Here is a 16,826-nt window from a genome sequence, read left to right as displayed (position 1 = left end):
CGCTGGGGGTTTGTGTGCAAATAATGGGAATTACGCACCGGAGGGAGGGACAAGAGAAGAAGGCGCCGGAGAAAGCCGAAAGGACCCGAAGGCGACGCAGCGGAGTGGCTGAGGGCTTCGCCGGACGGAGCTCACCGCTTGCTCTCTCTTCCACAGGTTCTCTCCCTCTCTTTCCCTCTCCGTGTCTGTGCTGTTCCATGAAATTCTCGGAGCTTCAATCATCACAGCTCATCTTCTTCGCTTCCCATCGGAGGCGATTCCGTATCAGTCACGGTTCTGATTCCCTTTCTCCTTGCGTGCTCCTCCGTCTTCCTGAGCTTCTTCAATGGCGGAAATCTTATTTCGCATCATTGACAGTTTTGCGTGGTCCTTATATGGCCTTTGAAGCGGCGATTTGTTGTTATGCCGGTATTTTGCTGACTCCCTAGGCAGAGGCATAATGGACTGACGGTGATACAGGGCAGTGGAAAAATACAGAAGTTTCAATGGCTAAAGAGTCGCGCCCGAGTCCGCCGATGTTGTCGGTTTATCTGTACATTCCCAATGTGATTGGTGGGTCTATTCATCAGTTTGGTTGATTTCATGTGCGTTTGGTAATTTGAGGAGCTCTTTATGTTATAGTTCCGAATTGGCTGCAGGGTACTTGAGAGTGCTCATGAACTGTGTTGCTTTTGGTGTATGCTTTTCCAACAAGAGACTTTTCTCTGTTCTGTACTTCTTAAGGTTCGGTCGATATTTCCAAGTTTATGTTTTCTTTTTTGTCTTCCCACCCTCTCTATGTACGCTTTGTTCGACAATAATTTTGAGTACTGCTGCTGTTTTGTTCCCTCAGCTTTGTCTTTGATGGCATTGATGGTTGGTGTGCTCGCAGATTTAATCAAGGTACAGTATCCTTAGTGATCATTCCTTTTTAGTGTACAAAATTGTTGGCTAACGTTCTTTTTCGGTATGCATACTACTTACAAATGAGACGAACTTCCAGCTGCTATATTATAAGAAAAGCTCTCATGGTGTATATATCCACTGATAGAGTTAAATGTATCGATCCAGATGGTTTTAAATTCTTAGCGAACTGTTTGGTCTTCAATCGAGCGGAAGCAGTCCTACTCTAGTGATGTCTACCTGGCTTTTTGCTCTCTACTCTCAACGTGAACCGTCTTAGATTATGATTATAGATTCTATGTGTTTTCAAGGATAGAAAAAGGAAGGTTACTCATGGATTATTATTTTTCTGCCTTTGGAAACTCCATTCATTTCTGGATATAAAGGCAAACTCTCAAATTTATTATTTGACCTCTCTTTTTTAGACACCGATTCTTTTGGCTAAATTGCTTGATGAGTATTATTCCACTGGCTGAGTAGTAAGCTAGTGGACTAGTCTTAGACCTGCTTTTAGGCTTCCGCATCTGATTCTACATTTCCCTTCATGTCCAGTTTCAACCTTCGGAGCTGTCCTGGACATGGTAACAGACAGGTCGATTCTTTAAATATCACGCCCAAAGTTTCATTTTCCTCTTTCTCATGTCATTTCCTTATTTTTAATTTTATTTAATTTAAGATGCTTCCTTAGCATGTTTTATATCTTTTACTTACTTTGCAGGATAAGCACAGCTTGTCTTCTGGTAATTCTGTCCAACGTATACAGGTAAACACCCAAACACACCCGCCACCAACACCCCCCCCCCCCCGGGGCTCCTTTCCCCTTTCCACCACTTGTTCTTGTCCTTAGGGTAGGCTAAGCTAAGTATTTGCCGGTATGTACGTACCAAGACATTCATTACACATACTATGAAACGGTTCTTAATAAGTGCCTTGAAGGCATCCTGTTAGCTTCGCCCTTCTCAATAATCCTTGTTAAGGCATTTGCCATTTGGTATGAGCATTTGAGTGTTTTAGTGGAACTTCTGTTACTGTGCAGGCCTGGCATGATTTTCTTGTTATTGCTCGCCTTAGATATTGCAAGCCACTGGTTCCAGATGTACAGGTATTCTTCAATTGCAGATTGAATTATTTATTCAACAAAGATGTTACTAGACGTATGAGATCTCACTTATGCGGAATACTTAAAATGCAGTACTTTCTTGTCGGGCAAGGTTAGTCATAAGGATGTGAAAGACAGCACGAGCTGGCTCTTCAAACTATACTATGGATACAGACCATTTATGGCATACTGTTGTGTGGCATGTGAGGTAAGTGCACAATCCTTTTTTCATCTTCAAGGAAATTCTAGGATACACGCATGTATCAGATGCATGCATCTGTTCATGTATTAAACAAATCCCCTCCTTTTTCACAGTTCCTTGATTCATTATCTCCTGTTTGCGCAGGTTCTCTACATCGCTTTATTTCTGTTGGCAGAAAAAAATTCCGAAAATTTAACAGATGTATGGCCGAGTCTTAGGCACCTTTTTTCCCTCCTAAATGTATTCTCGGTCTTGGAAGATAGACGAATCTCTCTGGTCATCCTGGCTTGTTTATCTTTGTTAAATTTCAGGTACTGGTGAGTTCTGTGAAACGATGCTCAGCCCTCTCGTTTCTACTGGTCGTAAGTCTGTTTGGATGGACTATAAAACAAGCCGTCAACGTTATACAGGTATAGTTTAACACTTTATGCCAAACATTATACTGTTTGTGAATACTCCTGTAGAGTTTGGCACATCAGAACTTAGTTCAATGTACGACTTCTATTAATTGATTAGCATGGGGTGCTTCCACTTTTTTCTTTGTTCAATGTCTGATTCTCCTCCATCCGCATTCCTTCATCTAAAATACCTCATTGGTACGATTTACAGATGAAGACAGCAGCTGATGTTTGTGTGCTCTATGACATTGCCAAGAAGGCTTAGCTCCGGTTCATGTGGTGAAATCAGGTTCCAGTGACTAGCCGTCAACCATCGGACACTTAATGCTCAAGTTTCCCGTGACAGAACTTTTGGATGAAACCTGTGTAGTGTTCTACACCTTTCGAGCTTATATTATATGTATTCCTTCTTCTCCCCCTATGTATATTTATACAGTTAGGTTGTCATGAAACTAATGAACGGTGATGTTCTGTCTTATTTTAGTAAATTCTCCTTTTGAACGGTGATCTTTTGTATCGCTAATAGCATCTCTCTTCTAAATGCCAAGAGCCGAAGTAATTTATTCTCGGAGCATTTCTTCTTCAACTTCCGGTATCTGCGACTTCATATCCAAGTCTCAGGTCCATTCCCAATTGTCATTAAATACGAGATTTCAAACAAACGAATAATTTGGGGTTAAAGAACATCGTAACTTACATGATAATAGAAAGATGACAAAGACCATCAACATCAAATGATATTTCCCTCTATACTAACATCATAACCACTAAATGAAGATGATAATATGCCTTAAGACCCTGCAAATTATGAATTTCCGCCGAAAACAAATCATAACCCTTCTCAGATTTGTCTAAATAACTACTGCAACATAAAATCTCAAGATTAGTACAGGCTGTACCCAAACAACTGGCTAATGAAGATTGCTAACCCGAGCCCAATCGCCACAAGTGATGAAGCCCAAGTGAGCTTCTCAGTAATTCTTGGCACCCTCTCCTTTAGTGCCTCACTGCATGAGCCGATGAACACCGTGTAACTCCCCATGGCAACAACTGTCCCAACCAAGAACATCACCAGGAAAGCAGCTCCTGCCACTCGGGAAGGCAGCGCTAGAGCAGGCAAAATTATCATGAGTGCATCCGGCTGCAACCCATGGACAATTCCCGTGGCAAAAGTTGCAAACCCGACCTTCTTCTTCTTTTTCTGACCACCAACTACTGAGCTCTCTAGGGCTTCATACATACTGACATCACACTCACCATTCTCCAAGGCGACACAAGGGGTGGGGACTTCGGAGGCTTCCCGAATCCCCATTGCTCCGATCGCAAGGAGGGTCAGCCCCACAACCCTGGTCCCCCAAGTTCGGATCACCTCAATGTGGAGGCGGTCCTTGAGCAGGAGGAACAAAAGACCAAAGATCACCTGTCCTGCGTCGTGACCACAGCCCCAAAGGGCCCCCACAGCAGCACTCTCCATTTTGGTCCTCCCAATTGAGAGGGGTGCCAGGGCTGCCAGGTGGTCGGGCCCTGAAAGTGTGTGCAGGCAGCCTGCAAAGAAGCCTGTCCAAGCACTAGTAAGGAGCTCAGTGCGGAGGAGGCTCCTCCCAACAGCTGCGGCTGCAGCAGGCCCACCTGTCTTTGCTGCATTCTGGAAGGTTGCAAAGGCCGGTGATGCAAAGAGTGGGTGAATTATGGCCACAACAAGTGCAGAAAGCAGCACGCATGTCCCAGAGAAGATTGCCTGAGATGTATTTGAGGTTAGCTCTTGTGCTTTATGATGTGCAACGAAATATAAAGCTCGAGAACTTAAAACTAACATGTTTCCTATTCTACAATGAACACTCCAAAGGTTGTAGTTAATAGAAAGAACAAAACATCAGCTTCTACATATGAACAGGTAAGGCTAGAGAATATCTATGCCGATATTATGATGCTGATGTTCATTGACAAGAGAATGCAAGGAAAAACGCATACGATATTGCATCCAGAAATGCTTAAATCTACTCTCAGACTGTCATCAGCACTATATGTTCCGATTCATCTGAATATGATCAGAATCTCTACCGTGCCAAAATCGAGCTCATAAATGCATATGCTTCAATTGCCACCGACTAAGTGAAAGTCAAGAATCCCAACACTCACAGTTCTAATCCATAAGGCATTCCATCCTTGCAATCCTAATACCTGCAATGGCTTTTCTACCGACCCGGAGAACATTTTGAGCTATTCGAATTTTGACGTACCAAATAGTTGGGGAAAAAGAAACTCGAAATTTCATCCGAAAAATTAATCTCGTAAACATTCAAATATCATCCTGTCACCTCAGAATCTATCCAAAACCTAGGAGAAATCCTCTTCTAGCCAAAACAACGAAACTAATTGGCTTGATAATTGTCCAAAAAATCCCACATAGAATCAAGGACAACCACGAATCTTAATAGACAGAATTATGACCAGATTTCATCAGGATTAGGATAGGATAGGAGATAAGGATATATGTATAGTTATGATATATTACTATACAAACATAGTATCCTAATCTCTATGAAATCCGGTCGTGATTCTGTCCATCAATTAATAACCTCGGAATTACCATAATTCAATACCTTGCGCTGCCGGGAGCCTCCGGCGGCATTATGCTTGGGAAATTGGGAGGTGGACACCGATTCAGGAGGCGAGTCAACCCGGCGAGTCCACAAAGGCGGCGGCTTCTCCAGAGATTTGGGGTTCTTGGGGGGCGGCGGCTGCTTGTGGCTGCAGGATACGGGTCCGACCCGCCTAGGCTCGGTCCGGGAGGGGGCCAGCGTGGGCGAGTCGGCGCGACCGAGGCGGGAGGGGAAGGGAGAGTGGGGTTTCCGGAGAACTCGGGAGGGGAGCAGGGAAGAAGAGGAGGAGGATAGAAGCCGTTCCATTGGCCGCTATCTCTCTCTCTCTCTCTCTCTCTCTCTCACTGCAATCCGGTGGAGTGTGGTCGGAGCAGAGAGTAGGAAGAAAGGAAGGATTTTTCCTCGCCGAGGCGACGAAGAAGATGAAGATGAGAGTTTGAGTTGAGCCTATAAGGATAAAGTCGTCTTCTTTTTCCCCCTTTATGTTTTCTTGTTATTGGTCCTTTTTTTTTCTTTAGTATAAAATAAAATAAAATAACTTAAACTGATTATAGAAAAATGTATTTCTTCTTGCTCGATCTGGAAAATAATTTATTTTCTTACCCAATATTAGAAAACATATAAAACTCCAAAAAGGAATTGATACATTAATTAATCATTCTTTGCTAGTCTAAAGTCGACAAGGAGATTTACTGACGACAATAGTGAGACGACATATATTTATTCAGTTTAGAGCTTATGTATTTATCTCGATTCAAATGATTAATAAAATAACTTGACATATTGTCACAAAAACGAAGACTCGTCTTCGTAAATGGGCTTCTCCAATCCCATCCTATGTTGGTGGCCATCCTCCATTAAAATTAAAATGAGGATTGACAGAGGGTGGATATATGACCTTCCATGTCAGTGAGCACCTCTTTTTTCTAATTAAGAATATCAACGACGACATTCACAATAAATAGAAAACGTTCATGAAGAAATTTCCATTTTTAACCTTTTCTGGGGCCATATTCAATTTTTAGAAGAATTTTTTAAAGGAATAATGAACTAAATAGTTTTTCTTAAATTGGGGAAAAAAATAAATTTACTACTTTATTAATAATGTTTAGTTAAGATTATGTAAATTCGCATGATAAACTATCTTATAATGACATTTTAATCATTCAACGGACAATATTATCATATCCAAAAATCTTCACTAATTCTAAGTTTTTTTTTTTTTCGTTTTTTGTTCGAGATTTTGATTTTAACTATCGAAATTCGAATCATGAGTCCTGTGTACATACCCGGAAGTATTTAGTATTTAGGAACATTAATGGCACAGATACATACACATAAAACGTTCGCCAGGGCATGGGATTGAAATTGGAGGAGCTTCAATTTCACATGATGTTGCTTTAACATTAAAGACAAGCACAAGAAAATGGTCTCACCCATCAAAGCGGAGGTCACTCGTTGCGCCAAATACTCTGTGAAGAAATACAATCGATTCACATATTTTTGTCTCCGTGATGGGAAAAAGGAAAAAAAAAAAGTACCATGCATATTGATCGTGTAAAATTTTTAAAATTATAAGACGGTCCCTTACGTCTTAAATAGAAAATTAAAATTAAATTACGTGCCAACTACAATGACAAAGAATAGATAGATCAATGTGGACTTTGACGTTCACATCATTTTCTTCCTTTTCGTTGTTGTTTGGCCACGTCAAATACTTTTAATTTCAACTTTGAAAGGGTCGCTGGACTCTCTACTAATAAACGAGCGGCTTTCTGAGATACACGTTTGCATTCCCTAATTCAGCCATTAAACGAATATTCAATTTTCCAATGTTTTCACTAATTAAAATAGATTTAATTAATATGGTCCACTCCACGATGCATGAACTTGCTGCCTATATTAATAAAAGAAATTCCCACGATTCTGATATGCTTTAAGATGGAGTTTGAATTGGTATCATGAATTTCGATGGGTCTTCGCACTCCGTAATCCATGTGATTTCTTGCTCGACCTCCGTTGTATCCATTCTCGACTGTCACTCGCTACCTGCAAGTAAGAGAGATCTAGGAGTGTCTCGATTTTCTCCTCCGATGTTTAAGTCATACTCTACGCTTGATATTTAATAATGTACCTTGGAATTAAATATCATACATGATGAGGTTTATGTAGAAAGGGATATAAGATGATGAAATATTTGAGAATATCTATTGTGATATTTTCCTAGATAGATATAAATTAGGAGGGTAAATATTTTAGAGGTATAGTCGCTCATTATATAAGACACACTTCAGTGGGCTCTCACTCTACATATATCTTATAATGCGCTAACTGAATATATATACCCAATCTGATTATTTTTTTCGTAGAAACCGTCATCGCTATAAGTTTAAGCCAATATTTTAATTGCCTTAATTAAAAGATATCGAGTAACTATTATTTTTTAGTTTTAGTTTTTTGAATTTGTTTATTTTCCTTTATAGTTTAGTCCGGGAGCTTCTCTACGCTATCCTTGCTTTTGCAATCTATCCATTAAACATCATGTCATATAACATTAATAAATAAAATTGCGATTACTGATGGGGATTAATTTTTCATTGATTTTTTATTGATTATTTCCTGGTATATTTAAAAATATTTTGCGTAATCAATGTTATATTCGTAGAAAATCTACCGGTGGTGTATGCGATAAACATTCTCATATATTATATTATATCATAGATAAAAAGATTTTTTTCCTTGAATATATATAGATAATCTTTTTTCCTTGAAAAATACACATGAAGTTTCTACGAACAATTCTTAAGGTGGAATTAGCAATTCCCCATTTTATTCACGGTCATTGAGAAGCGAAGTTGGTGGAGTTGGCCGGTAGAAGTGGGCCCAAAGTGGTCAGCAACTTCTTTGGACCTTTTGTGCATTTTCGGCGCACACCTTAATATTGAAAAATTCAATAAATTTCAACAAATTTAATTTCAGTTAAATCGGTCTATTAAATGTTAAAAAAATTTCAGCGTGAATTTTCTCTATTTACAGAACTTAACTCGAGATATTACTTAAAGAAAATAAATGCCGAATCACTTGAATCAATTCACGTCCATTTTACTCTTTTTTTTTTCATTTTCATTTTTTCCTCTTTGATTTGAAATTTTGGATGGTTTTGGGGGTTGTAAAGTAGGAACGTGGGGGCCCTTCCCCGACTTATCGCAATGTGGTCCACCAAACCAACACTTGATAGGAGTGACCCGCAGGCTTATGCCAGCCCAAGTCCGACACGTGGAGCCCACAAACCTCCTCGTGCCTGCCACGCTCCCAGGGGCCAATGCTACCGGGCCTCTGCTCCAGGGCCCATGGTCTTCTATTAGCTCCAGGCCCAGCCCACGTCCTGGACGATATTGAGGCTTAGGCCCATGGCCCGACTCCAGTTAAACGCACCAATCTGCCACGTAATCATCACCACGTGGACGGCTCTGATTGGCGACATGGAGGATAAAGAGCAAAGACACGTGGCGCCCTCTCGTGAGCTCAGCTCACATCCTATCTCGTGCCCAACGTGAGGCTTAGAATCTCCTGTGAGCACTGCTCCCGCATCAGTCACACGTTTCAGATAACTCCCCAGCCACCAATCATCCCCAGAGTCCCCGCATCACCGCACATTCTCCCCTGTCTTCACAATCAACGACTCTGATCAAGTGGAGCACCACGGTATTAGTATGCTCCGCGCAGCACAGGATAATAAGGACGAATATAAGCTCCTATTCCAGGGCGCGCCAAGTAACTAACTGGGAAAGTCAGTGAAATCAGTGAGTGAGTGAGAGTGTGGGTCGACAGCTCCAATGGCGAAGCCGGTGGCGATCGAGGTGTGGAACCCGAACGGGAAATACAGGGTTGTGAGCACGAAGCCCATGCCCGGGACTCGGTGGATCAACCTCTTGATCGAACAGGACTGTCGGGTCGAGGTAACCTTAACAAGAATCCTTGTCATCTTAAGATGGAAAACTTCGTTATAGGTGTCCATGTATGATCATATGATCGGGGGATGTTATCGGATCAGTGCTTGAAAAATACAGATCGATTACTAAGAGAGAGCAGATAATATCAAATGGAGTTTACAATGATCAGGAATATTAGGACCTGAATTGAATGCTTCGCTCCGATCAGCGTATCAGATGATCGGTACTAACAATGAAAGCATCCTAAAGATGGTGAAATTTCGATGAAGTGAAAAGGAAGTATTGGAAGTGCATCAATGCGGTTAGGATTGATGGTAGGAGTTCTGAAGGAAACGGCTTGTCTTTTTTTTTTTTGTTTGTGTTTCAGATATGCACGCAGAAGAAGACCATTCTGTCTGTCGAGGACATCCTCGCGCTGATTGGGGACAAGTGCGATGGAGTCATTGGACAGGTATATATGAGAATCCTGAGAACATCCTACTGACTTACCTCGAAAGTAATGATAATTTGCCTGTCTGTCTGAGGGAATGTTCTTGTGGAATGATCTCCTTCATCCTGACTATAAAATGGGGTTCTCGTGTCCTGGGTCGAGTTTTGCAGTTGACAGAAGACTGGGGGGAGACTCTGTTCTCGGCACTGAGCAGGGCAGGCGGGAAAGCTTTCAGCAACATGGCTGTTGGTTACAACAATGTGGATGTGAATGCTGCTAACAAGTATGGCGTTGCTGTTGGAAACACTCCTGTAAGTTTCTCTCTACCTTTTCTCTTGCTATTGCATCATAACAGTGCCGTCCAGGAATCTACCGGCTGAGAAACGAGTTGATTTTAATGTAAAAGATTGCGATCAGATTGATGGCTTAAACTTACAATTTCCGAGTCATGCTAAACAGCACCGACATTCTGATGTCTTCTCACATGATAAATATTTGAAAATTTATCACCTGAAATGACTTTAACTGCTTCCGGGTGAATACGTCATAATAATAAGCTGTTTACTTTGTGAATTTGAGTTGGTTTATCCTTTATTTCTGTGCTGGCATATCGATCTATGTATTGATTTTTTTTCTTGTTCTGATTAGGGTGTGCTGACAGAAACAACAGCAGAGCTAGCAGCTTCGCTGTCTGTGGCAGCTGCTAGACGAATTGTCGAGGCAGATGAGTTCATGAGGGCAGGATTGTATGATGGATGGCTGCCTCATCTGTAAGCTCATCAACACCATAGTGTGGATTCTTTCTGTTGTACGAGAGATACAATGTTTTCTGAAAGAAGCATCAAAAGTGAGGCTTCCTAGTGATCTACCTCGAAACACCATGTAATGCGGTTGTTTGTTGTGTAGATTTGTTGGGAATCTGCTGAAAGGACAGACAGTAGGGGTCATTGGAGCTGGTCGTATTGGATCGGCATATGCAAGAATGATGGTATGGTTTATCTACGCACCTATTTTCTACCTCATATTTCAGGGTCTATGACACGGTTCCTTGTTTTGAATTGGTTTCTACTGTATTTCGATACTCGGGAAAATATGACATTGAGTCAGTCTCATCGATTGAGTGATGATGGATCAAAAGCAGTCTTTTGGGGCAGTCTGCCTGAGAATCTTCCATTGGACATACTTCATTTTTATTTTTTATTTTTTGTCAAATGACCAAAAGACTTTCTCCTATTCTCTGTTGTTTTTACTTTTGTCTAAATTGACATGATCTGCTGCAACAGGTTGAAGGGTTCAAGATGAACCTCATATACTATGATATTTACCAGGCGACCCGTCTTGAAAAGTTCGTTACAGGCACGTAATATAATAGATCAATGCAGCTTGTAATATACTTTTACGAGCTAACAGCTGCTCTTTGATCATGCTACTAACATGCCCCACTCCTGCAGCTTATGGTCAATTCCTCAAAGCCAATGGTGAACAACCGGTGACTTGGAAACGAGCCAGCTCGATGGATGAAGTGCTCCGAGAAGCAGACTTGGTGGGTAACCAATCTACTGATCCTTTGGAATAACATTCTTTGTTTGTTAAGTAGTCAAATCTTTTCTATCTTTATGTAGATAAGTCTTCACCCGGTGTTGGACAAGACGACTTATCATCTGATCAACAAGGAAAGCCTAGCTACAATGAAGAAGGTGATACATATTGAATAATCGAAATTAACGTTCTCAATCCCTCTGCCACTCCATGTGCTTGAGTGAAAGCAGCATAATTTCTGCAGGAAGCCATTCTTGTGAACTGCAGCCGGGGACCAGTGATTGATGAGGTAGCCCTTGTGGAGCATCTAAGAGAGAATCCCATGTTCCGAGTTGGTCTTGATGTCTTCGAGGTATCAGAACTTCCCCATCCTGCCTAAAAGTATATCAGCAAGCATCATTGGTGTGTTCTTTTAATAGAAAAGCTAATGATTCGTCTGGAATTCACATGCCTCAGGATGAGCCTTACATGAAACCCGGGCTAGCTGAGATGAAGAACGCCATCGTGGTCCCGCACATTGCTTCTGCTTCCAAGGTATTGCTGCCATCTCCACGCTGTTCTTGTTCTTGCATTCCGGATCATGGTGCACGGTTGTGACAAATGACTCGTTTTCAAGAGCATCCAATAATTTTTAACCAAGTTATTTATGATCTTCATTTCGGTATATGTGCAGTGGACTCGCGAAGGTATGGCAACATTAGCTGCCCTCAATGTCCTGGTAAGCCTCGAATGCTGAATCGATTTCGCTTAACAAATCTAGGAGTCACAAAATGAAACACGGAGTGAGAAGTTTTTTATTCTCGATAATTTTATAGGGAAAAATCAAAGGGTACCCTATCTGGTCCGACCCGAACAGGGTAGAACCGTTTCTCAATGAAAAAGCTCTGCCTCCGGCAGCAAGCCCGAGCATTGTCAATGCCAAGGCCTTGGGTAAGATTATTTCCAATGCTTCCTACGTGCTACCTGCAGTGTTAAATGATATTCACGCCGATCTTTTTAGTACATTAACGGTTTCCTTCTTCATCACAGGCTTACCTGTTTCAAAGTTATGAGAGATCCGAATCACGTGAAAGACTAATTTATAAAGGAATGTCCGGGGATGCGATCATGCTGGATGAGAGTTTGTGCGACGGACGTTTGTATCATTGCGTTGGATTAATCATATGAGCTGATGAATGTGTATAGAAACCTTTTACTGTGCACAATGAATGGGAGCGGTGGGTGTACACTCTTTATATCGATATCTATGTATGAGCATACGGAGCTTTGCTGCTGTGGCTCTTTCATTTATTAACGTAAATCGTCATGGAGCTCACTAAAATCAATGCTCTAGTTGATCTAATAATGTATTTCATCATAGCGAAAAACAATTTATAAATTAAAGGGTAAGTAATTTAAGATAAAATACAACAATTATAAAGACAAAAATATTACCTGTGTATCCAAGAAACTTCTACTGACATAAGTATATATAAAATGCATGTCTCTAAAGATGGCTACTTAAAGTCGTTAACCTTACGTGCATAAAATCAGTCAAGTATTTCTATGTTGAGAATGTCCATTTTGATCTTGGATTGAAATTTTTATGACATAATCACTTTTTTCCACTCCATGACATTTCAAACTTCACGTACCCCTTGGAGAATATTAAATCACATGCTTTGAGAATATTAGATCATGTGCACCATGTTGATGCGATGACTGTAAGGTGTTCATCAACAAACTACGACGTGAAGGCCTCGGAATATTGATTTTATTATCTGTGGCTCCCATTATGACCCACCCAAAAAAAGTAATTAATTATTATATGGAAGTATCATGAAGGCTTGAGGTAAAATGAATAGTGTATGAAATTCTAGGATCTTGATAGATCGATTGAAGAACTTGTCACTGTTCCTCGAAAAGCATATTTATTACTATGATATAATCCTTATAAATGACAAATTGGACGGACGGATAGTTCTGTATGCAACTATTCTTCAACTTGTTTTTTGTTTTTTCTTGGTACTCCATCTCCACCAGCTTTGTTGGTTGGATCTTCTTCAGTAGAGGTTTCGTATCCCAATTGTCTTGCAGTTCGAGCATCGTACAATGAAAGCAAATGATAATTGTTTTCCAATATAGGATGTAAATTCCAGTAGGAGATGCTGTTATATATACCCTTCTTAATTGGAGTTTTTATGGTGAGAGGAGGATGGGTTTGAGATGATGAAGTGAATTGTTCCTGCAAGAGTCAATATTTCTTGTAAGCAGCATTTTAATCTGTCAAGACATTTTCGGAATGAGAATTACCGAGCTGATCTGATTGATAATGTGTCGTTCTTCTGTAAAGGCATTTTGGGGCAAAAGTCCTTGTGACAGTGTAGTTTTGCCTTCCTTCAGGTTGTAATGGGTCAGTTTTTTTTTTTTCCTCAAAAATGAGGGTGCGATTACAAATATTGTGCAGCACCGTAGGAACTTTATTAGAGTTCCCATCCTGGGAAGCGATTAACTCGACTGCAGAAGCGCCAAGTAATTTTTGAGCATCTCTATCAAACATAGTGAAGACTGCAGGCCCCGTTGAATATGAAACATTCAGTTGGATCTTGAATTTGCATTGATAATAATTTTTGTAAGATAAAGATGAGCACTTCGAATGTTTTGAATGAAAGAAAAGTTCACCTGGAGATGGGGTATTTTGCAGTACGGTTGCGGTATCTGCACATACAATTATGATCTTCTTTTTCAAGTTTTCTCATGCATATCTCACATGCATCGTAGGACCATCCAAAAGTATTATCTATGCCATCAACAGTGCCACGAACCGTGAGGGTTCTTTCCTATAAAAGCATAGATAGATTCTATTAAGATTAAAATTATCATGACGAATTATACAGGATATGGAATATATGTAGAATAACATGCTCTGAAGATTCCCAAGTCATGGCTAATATGTCCTCCAATTTCTTTCGATTTGTGACCATTCTCTGTTATAATTCTTCCTCGCTTTGTCTGCTCGGCTGAATTTGTTCTATGGGAGAATCATGACGGTTGCGACTAAATGAAATAAGTGATATCAACGAGCAATTTAATAGCATTGATGAAATGAAAAATATGACAGTAGATTGATATAACATTTCCAATATTTCGACGGTTTCAGGAATTGGTGGATTCTCATAAACTCGGGAACTTGAGGGAGAACTGAAAGCAAACTTATCTGCAAACATGAATATGACATGGGTTGAAATTGGAAGCATAAGTTATAGGATCATGGTGGGGTTGGATGTTCAAAAGCTTTTTTTATTGTGATCACTTACTAAACATTTCATGTATCAATTTACCGAGCAGTTTAATTTACCAATGTAAACATGTCATTGACCCAAAGGAAAAAGGACAGTAAAATGATGATCGGAAAAGTACTATCAGAAAATTGGGAAGGGTACTGTAGTTCATAAAAATAATACGATAATGTGGTGGTTTTTATGAATGGATTACCTGTAAGTACGGAATTGTTCCCTACACGCTCAGATTCCTTTTATTGCTCCATCACAGGCTATAATTTTCGTTTGCTGGGACGATTTTCAAAATTTTGACACAGTAAACACTTCCTTGTCGTAACAGAGACCGAAACTTAGATATCGAATTCTTCCTAATGACCGCGTGCAGCTCCTCGAGTGCACTCGATAAACAGCAGGAATTCCTCGAGGCTTAGTTATTAAGCAAGCAATCTTCTCCAAGTAAACCGAAACAGAAAATTAGCCCAATGAGAGGGGGACGACAATAAGAGAAAACACAATCCACAATAGAGATTTTAACAAAGAAGCACTTTATGCGTCTCCAGAACAAAAGGAGATGAAGCACACAGACCGTCGCTCTTTAGGAGACTACTGAGAGAGAGAGAAGGAGATGAAGAGACGCCTGTAGGGTTTTCCTCAAGTTCTTTTTTTCTCTGTTTATTTATTTTTGTTTGAGTAAATGGGGAGCTAAAGAGCTTGGCACATGACATTCAACCTCCATTTTCGTTTTGCCGTTATATATTATATATAAAAGCACCACGAAAGACTTAAAAGAGACTTTTGGTGCAATTCAGTCGGCGTGAGAATTGTCCTCCCTGAATATATGAACGACATGAACCTGCCAAACCTTTGGCCATAAGGACATGAGTAGATGAAACTAGGGCGGAGATTGGTGGAGCTACTGCCTCCTGACTTACGACAAGGCATGATAATCCATACAACATCCCCAAATAATATCCTTCACGAGGGACGTGTTCAACCATTACCAGCTAATCTCAATTGATTGGGGACCTGATGTCTCGAAGCAAAGTTCCATTACTGCAGCCACGATCGTGTGGAGAGCGAAGGAAACCTGCGACACTTATGAGTCAACCTCGAGGATCATCATCCTCTGGCCCTATATCCCATGCCAGCTCAAGATCGAATTTAACGGCTCACAGTTCAGTCAAAAGGTAGTATTAGGAAGTAATATTCACCATTGACGTCTCTTAGTAAACGTCCAGCTCCCGCTCTACTCGAGTTTCTTTTCGACGCTCCATTTATATTAAGTTTGGCCCGATTTGAAACACCAAATCATGTATTATTAGTCTAATTCTCGTAGTTTTTGTAATCCAAACAACAAAAAATAGTTGAATTGTTCTCCAACGAATTGAATTCGGGCATGTAAGGGAATTCTAAACGGAGTGTTACCGAAACTAATAGATCTCCCTATTATAAGATCGAGTATGTTTGTCTGTCCGTTAATTTAAAAAAAAAAGATTGTGTCCGTCCAATTGAGATGACATAAGTGACGTTGTTGGAATCAAAGATCGCAGAAGTAATTGGATATACATTAAATACCGAGTGCCTATATAAGGGCATTACTTTCTCATTTGCAGATACACTTGAAAAAACAATACAAGTATCATTCTTCAGAGTTTCTCTCTCTAGAAGTTTGTGAAGTGAAAGGTTGTCTATAATAGTAATTCTAAGGCCGCACGGGTAGGAAACGCTAGATAAAATAGCAAGCCCGTGACACAAGGGTAATGCTTGATTCCCTGATGTTCCCTCCGTTGGAGGAGGCACCGGGTGGAGGCATGGTGCTTCTGTGCAGGAATCGAGCCCTCCCAATGCCCAACAAATCGCGGTAGGCGACGTGACCTTCCCGAGCCCATGCGGCCTGCTGCTTATTGACTTTTATATATTTATTTAAAGAAGCAAGCAACGAGCAATTCATAGACTTCTTTTAAAAAAATAAAAATAAAAATAAAATCGGTTGGGCCCTCAACCGGTGCCTACCATTGGAGTGACTTCTTTTTAAAAAATAAAAATAAAAATAAAATCGATTGGGCCCTCAACCAGTGCCTACCATTGGAGTGAAGAATGCCTCTTTGGTTGCTGGTGTCTCTTCTGGTGATGTGGCGCCTATATGGAGCCAGATTGGCCACAAATGGCGCCCAAATAAGTAAATATTCGGTGACTATTATATAGTCATTTGACTGTGCAAATATTCGATGAGTATAAGTATTTTGATTGATTACTACTTATTCAAAACGAAATGAATATTTTCTAATTTTCGATGCTCTCATCGAGTGTCCGCGTGGACCTGTTGAACTGCCATTGGCCCAATTGGCTGAGCCCTTTTGCCACGTCACCGACATGAGACGGAACAGCTGCAAGATTCCAAGGACCCAAGACGAATCTTCCCTCTGACAGAAGGTCCCTTCCGCTGTCGTTTCGTTCTTA

At 40.6% G+C, this 16,826-nt stretch overlaps 3 protein-coding genes across 7 annotated transcripts; 2 read left to right on the top strand and 1 right to left on the bottom strand.

Annotated features, from left to right (window-relative positions):
* On the top strand, window positions 1-3,148 carry LOC116196095 (CDP-diacylglycerol--inositol 3-phosphatidyltransferase 1-like). Of its 4 annotated transcripts, none has more exons than XM_031525636.1 (11): window positions 1-156; window positions 460-552; window positions 639-723; window positions 833-882; window positions 1,435-1,474; window positions 1,601-1,645; window positions 1,919-1,984; window positions 2,075-2,189; window positions 2,328-2,384; window positions 2,495-2,593; window positions 2,793-3,148. In XM_031525636.1, the coding sequence occupies exons 1-11, from the start codon at window positions 24-26 to the stop codon at window positions 2,844-2,846; spliced, it is 837 nt and encodes a 278-aa protein (XP_031381496.1). In that variant the 5' UTR covers window positions 1-23; the 3' UTR covers window positions 2,847-3,148. The 4 variants fall into 4 exon arrangements, with proteins under 4 accessions (XP_031381496.1, XP_031381497.1, XP_031381498.1 ...); XM_031525638.1 differs by having other exon boundaries at window positions 30-156; window positions 358-552; XM_031525639.1 differs by having other exon boundaries at window positions 35-156; window positions 429-552.
* Window positions 3,149-3,232: 84 nt separating this feature from the next.
* On the bottom strand, window positions 3,233-5,650 carry LOC116196094. The gene is made up of 2 exons (XM_031525635.1): window positions 5,185-5,650; window positions 3,233-4,319 (listed from the first exon to the last, which is right to left on the bottom strand). The coding sequence occupies exons 1-2, from the start codon at window positions 5,488-5,490 to the stop codon at window positions 3,465-3,467; spliced, it is 1,161 nt and encodes a 386-aa protein (XP_031381495.1). The 5' UTR covers window positions 5,491-5,650; the 3' UTR covers window positions 3,233-3,464.
* A 3,299-nt stretch (window positions 5,651-8,949) lies between these two features.
* On the top strand, window positions 8,950-12,404 carry LOC116194158 (glycerate dehydrogenase). 2 transcript variants are annotated; one of them, XM_031522905.1, is made up of 13 exons: window positions 8,951-9,143; window positions 9,505-9,588; window positions 9,738-9,878; window positions 10,216-10,337; window positions 10,474-10,555; window positions 10,851-10,923; window positions 11,019-11,110; window positions 11,190-11,264; window positions 11,351-11,458; window positions 11,563-11,640; window positions 11,780-11,824; window positions 11,922-12,036; window positions 12,136-12,400. In XM_031522905.1, exons 1-13 carry the CDS (start codon window positions 9,021-9,023, stop codon window positions 12,156-12,158), a joined length of 1,161 nt encoding a protein of 386 aa, XP_031378765.1. In that variant the 5' UTR covers window positions 8,951-9,020; the 3' UTR covers window positions 12,159-12,400. The 2 variants fall into 2 exon arrangements, with proteins under 2 accessions (XP_031378766.1, XP_031378765.1); XM_031522906.1 differs by lacking the exon at window positions 11,922-12,036 and having other exon boundaries at window positions 8,950-9,143; window positions 12,136-12,404.
* Window positions 12,405-16,826: the final 4,422 nt, after the last annotated feature.

This window comes from Punica granatum, chromosome 2 (genome assembly GCF_007655135.1).
Source record: "Punica granatum isolate Tunisia-2019 chromosome 2, ASM765513v2, whole genome shotgun sequence".
Classification (NCBI taxonomy): Eukaryota; Viridiplantae; Streptophyta; class Magnoliopsida; order Myrtales; family Lythraceae; genus Punica; species Punica granatum.
This window is presented reverse-complemented; position numbering and strand designations above follow the sequence as displayed.